The 5,000-nt window shown below is 54.8% G+C and overlaps 2 protein-coding genes across 2 annotated transcripts in view; both read left to right on the top strand.

The window, feature by feature from the left end:
• PTSG_12916 (uncharacterized protein) overlaps positions 1-3,617 on the top strand; it is a 3,870-nt gene extending 253 nt beyond the window's left edge. Inside the window, exons 1-2 of the mRNA XM_004989036.1 lie at positions 1-186; positions 474-3,617. The exon at positions 1-186 is cut by the window's left edge and continues 253 nt beyond it. Of these exons, the coding sequence (XP_004989093.1) occupies positions 1-186; positions 474-3,437 (3,150 nt within the window). The 3' untranslated portion in view covers positions 3,438-3,617. The remainder of the gene's footprint in view (positions 187-473) is intronic.
• A 265-nt stretch (positions 3,618-3,882) lies between these two features.
• PTSG_12915 (uncharacterized protein) lies at positions 3,883-4,901 on the top strand (the record flags this gene model as incomplete). The annotated part of the gene is made up of 3 exons (XM_004989035.1): positions 3,883-4,054; positions 4,378-4,505; positions 4,713-4,901. Exons 1-3 carry the CDS (start codon positions 3,916-3,918, stop codon positions 4,899-4,901), a joined length of 456 nt encoding a protein of 151 aa, XP_004989092.1. The 5' UTR covers positions 3,883-3,915.
• Between the last annotated feature and the right edge of the window lie 99 nt (positions 4,902-5,000).

The following is a 5,000-nucleotide window of genomic DNA, read 5'->3' as shown; positions in this document are numbered from 1 at the left end:
CAGACTGGCAAAGAGCTTGTATCCAAGCTTCAACAATACTGCCCACCCACATCGGATACACCTTTCTTAAACATTGAGAGCGACTTAACGCCACTTCAAGATGCTGTTCAGAGACACTTGGGACAAGATCACATCATCTGCAAGCTGATTGATCAATACAAGGCTTTGTTGCCTTCCACCGACCCAGTGCGTTCTTCTGTTGACGTCAGGGTCCAGTCTCCAGTGCATGTAAATGCAAACCCACAGCCTCATCCCTGCTCTTTTGCTTGGCATTGCTTTGCTCGCACCACATCACGGCATTGTTCTTGTGCCTGCCTGCATTGTTGCTTGCGCTCCCGGCGCACTCAAGCAAAGTTGCTGTCTTGCTTCGGTTCCACTTGTCCTTCAGATGCAGATGCCATCACTCGCGTTTCCGCTCACATCTCCACATGCTTCTTGGGGGGTTTGCCTCGTTCTCTCTTCTATGCTTGAAGTTGTCTGTCGCAATCAAGGCTTTAGAGCACTGGCACTTGCCTTCACCAATCGCGTCATCACAACTGAGAACCCTGCTCTTTAAGGAGGTGAAGCGGGTCATTCCCCACTGCTTGACGCCAACCACAGGGACAGCTTGGCTTGCCAAGATTGCACTTGAGCTGTGCAAGGCTATCGCAGGAGCACGTGTGCCTCACGTGTCTCCTGCACTGCGCATGCGAGTCCTGGCACGCCATATCAACAAGAAGGGAGCGAACTTCTTCGCCACAATTGACACTTGTGCGTCAGATGAGGCTGAGGATTTACTGCAGCTTACGTTTTGTCCGTTCCGGCTCGTGACTGACAGGGACAAGGCACATGGTTTGCGCACCATCGTTGCCCTGTTACACTGCACCGACCAATTGGCGGCATTTCAGGAAGCATCGCGGCAGCTCGTCCTTGCACTTAGTATCATCGTGCTGGTCCTCCACTCAGGGCACCCATTCAACATCCTTTTTGATGTGGAGGCTAAAGACGCGCCCGCGTTCTGGTCTTGGAACGGGTTTGACCAGCATGATGACATCAAGGTTGACCGCCTCTTGCTTGCCATGGATCAGTGGATCCAAGATGACAAGAAACGGCTTCACCTTGACGAATGCAGGAAATTGACTAACATTCCCGAGCTGCGTTCTTGGTTCCCTGGCAAAGACGTGGGCGTGTTGGCCTTCAGAGCCTTTCTCGGTGGCGCAGCGTCTGTGGCGGAAGCTGTCGTGCACGCTGTCAAGCCGGCACCCTCAGCCGTGACAGCCATGTCTTCAACTTCGACAGCCCCACCACCACCACCACCACCACCCTCCATTGGCAATCACCTCATGGCGAAGCTGAGATCTCTGCTGCAGCCAGCTGATTTTGCGCAGGACCTCAACAGCTACACCCGTCTGCTCTTGCAAGGTTCACGCTTGAAGATGCTTGAAACTTTCGAAGAGTGGCTGAGGCTGCCGTCAACCGCCCCTGAGCGGCGCGTGCTATGGATTCAGGGCACGGGCAGCATTGCGCGATCGGGGACTGCCGTGCAGCTGGTCAGACAATTTGGACATTTCGAGCAGCGTGGTGATGATCCAGGTGAACTGCAACCGCCACATATTGCTACCTACTTCTTCTGCAAGCGCGACGAGACCTGTCGCGAAAGCGTGCACAAGATCATCACAACCCTTGCATTCGCGCTGGCCTCGCGGCTTCCTGCAGTGCGAGCAGAATATGCATGTATTGCCCAAGACGAGGAGCAGTGGGAGAAGTTCTTCACGCGTGTGAAGCGGGGTCCCTTGTCGGAACTCGTGACTGTGGCGCTTGCTCATCCGCTGGAATCAATGCTTGGCAAGCAACGCCCGCACACGCAAAAATATGGCGTCATCATTCTATTGGATGCAGTGGACGAATTGCATGCCGACGACGCCCGAGAACTGCTGCAACTCTTGGAGCGCCTTCCATCGGCTGTTCGCTTCGTTGTAACGTCCCCGCCAGACGGAAACACGGCAGAGTTGCTCAACAGCATGCATCCTCTCGCTGTCAACGCTGATGATCATCTCAAGGCAAATCTTCAGGCAACTGCCCGTGAGAAGATTGTTCAGCTCACAAGCCTGAGCTCTTTGGACTGTGACGGCAAAGACCGAGTGGTGGACATGATCGTTCGCTATGTTTCGAGGCGAGCAAACGCTGGCGATGGCGACAAGGCGTTTGTAATTGTCCGTGCAATTTCCCGAGCTGTTGACGAAGCCGAGGCAGAGACGACAAGATCGCTCACGATGGGGGACGTGCGCCGCATCTTGGCTGATGATGAGGAGAGCAAGTTGAGTCTACCCGAGCGGCAATATGCGCACACGCTTTCCCGCATTCAGGCACAGCTTGATGAAGCGGCTGGTGGGGATACAGAGGTCAAGAACGCGTTACAAGGCGTGCTGCGTGGAACGTTGGCGGTGGTGGCCGCAAGCAAGGAGCCGCTACGTGCCAGCGACGTTCACGAGCTGTGCGGCGGTGAGCGGGTCCAGAGCAAAGCCGTCACGCGGCGCCTGCTTGAAAAGCTCTCACCTCTCTTGACGTCTGGCCACGCATCTACAGACGTCATACAACCACTGGACAAGAACCTCATGTCATTCTTGACGAACCAACGGCGAGCTGGAGCGCATTGGGTGGACACGCGAGAGGGCGATGCCATCCTTGCGCAGGCGTCTATGCGTGTGATGAAGGAGCGAGGCCTGCTCGAAGAGCATGGCGATCGAAGGCTGAAGGACATGACACATGATCACGAGATGCATGACCTTGTGGAGGGGTACGCGCTTAAGTATGGGCATGTGCACCTGAAGCAATGCGTGCGTGCATTGAAGGAGGGCAACCTGAATGAGGCTGTGCGACAAAGCTCTTCACGTGCGCTGAGGATGTGGACACAACCTTTCTCTGCCCACATTCAACATCCGGCCCACTCACATACGACCAAGACCTCTCGTGCCCTATTTGACTCCAAAAGCCGTCCGACGTACGCTGCAACGCCAGCGTTTGCTCGGTGGCTGCTACTGGCTCACAGAGTACCTCGACCCCAACCCTTCCACGTGCAGTTGGGGGAGCTGTCTTCCACGGTCGGTGCTCGTGGTCATAAAGGCGGTGGTGCGCTGGGCCGTCGTTCCTCCTCAAGCACAAAACGCCCCGGTGCCCACGTTAAGACCAAACTGTCTCATCGTGATCACCAACGCCTGCAGCAGTTTGGGAAGCTGTTGAAGGACACAAGTGGCCTTTACAGTGAGCACTGGGCCCCGCACGAAGACGCTGCCACTGGGATTGGTCAGTTTGTTGAGCAGATTCCCATCAAGTTGTCATCAACGTCCTCGCTTCAATCGTCTGACTTTGTCTCAACGCTGTCCAGTTTTGCTCATGCTGACTCTCCACAAGCTCACTTGGGAGGCATGGGTGGTTTGGGTCGGGTTCGTCCACCATGATCGGGTGGCTTGTGATGTGTGTGTGTGTGTGTGTGCAAATTGTTTTGTTTGCTGCTGTTGGGTGATTTCGGTTCATAGGCTGTTCAGTTGTTCGTTTGGCCATTTGTTTGTTGCATTGTTTGTTGACTGCTGACATGTATGCATGTTACTAGATGTTAAGACTGAAACGAAACACGCCAAACAGCACGAACAATTTCGTGCACTGACAGGCCGCGCCTGGTGCGCTGCGGCGTTATCGGTCAGGGTCAGGTGTGGGATGGGCACTCGGATGCCCTGTCTCGCTGGTTGATGCGGCAATCGACAAGCTTGAGCGTGTGGATGCTCTGCTGGCTGCAAGCAACGCGCCTACGCGCTGAGGCTCTGCTGCTCCGACCACGCACCAGGTGTCCAGTGCTCTTCGTTGGTTTGACGCTGCGGTTTGTGAGGATTGGTGGATATTTTTGTACGAAATTCAGCAAACAGCTGGAACACGACGACGATGAACAACAACAACTCGACGACAATGGCGGATGGTGGTGTGCGCGGCAGGGCAGTGTTGGAGTTGGTGCGCGTGGCACCGCAGGCGCAGGTTGTGCGAGCAGGCCACATTGAGCTGGCGCAGCAAGGCACAAAGATGGGTGAGGAAATGAAGGGAAATGGGCGTGTTTGCGAGAAGTGGCAACGTAACGGAAAGGCGCGTGTGTGTGTGGGGGGGGGATTTTGTTTCGTTGTTGTTGCGCTCTGTGGTTGGTGTTTGGTTTGCACTGTGATGTACGTGCTCTGGTTGGAGTTTGGTTGTATGCTGTATTGTGATGTTCTCTGGTTGGAGTTTGGTTTGCACTGTATTGTGATGTTCTGCGGTTGGAGTTTGGTTTTATGCTGTATTGTGATGTGCCCGGCACTGTACTGTTTGTTGATTGCTCACTGTTGATACGCTATCGTATGGTGTGTGTGTATTCAGGGTACTCGCACACGACGTGGAAGCAACGGCTGTTCAAGCTGAATGCGACATCGTTGAGATACTACAAGAACGAGAAATCCACAACGCCCAAAGGCATCATCACGCTCACCCCTTTCTGCCTGGCACAGGTGTGTTTGGGCGTGCGTGTGTTGTGGTGTGTTGTGTTGTGTTGTGTGTTGTGTTGTGTTGTGTTGTATGCTGTTATTCTGGTTGCGGTTGTTGTGAAGCTTTGAGTGCACGTGCACCCCCCCCCCCACCACACACACACACACATACACACACGAATGTACATGTTCGCCTCCATGCACGCATCCACTCTGCGCCCGTGGCCAAAGCCGTGCAATCGCGGAGACTTGCGGGCGCTGAACAGCAGCGCGTCGGTGAAGCTGGTGAAGAACAGGCCCGTCCGTGATCGTGTGAATCGCGACAACGGCGTGGCGCTCCTCGTGCCAGAGGAAAACAGGACCTACTATATCCACTTCCAGTCCACCCGGGTCAGCAGGAATGAGGGGTCGGGGGTTTAGGGGATTGGGTGAAAAAGGTGGTGTGTGTGTGTGTGTGTGTGTGTGTGTGTCTGTGTGTGTGTGTCGTGTGTGTGTGTGTGTGTGTGTGTGTGTGTGTGT

This window comes from Salpingoeca rosetta (assembly GCF_000188695.1).
Source record: "Salpingoeca rosetta unplaced genomic scaffold supercont1.31, whole genome shotgun sequence".
Lineage (NCBI taxonomy): Eukaryota > Choanoflagellata > Craspedida > Salpingoecidae > Salpingoeca > Salpingoeca rosetta.
Note: the sequence above shows the minus strand (reverse complement) of the source record. Positions and strands in the feature narration are given on the sequence as shown.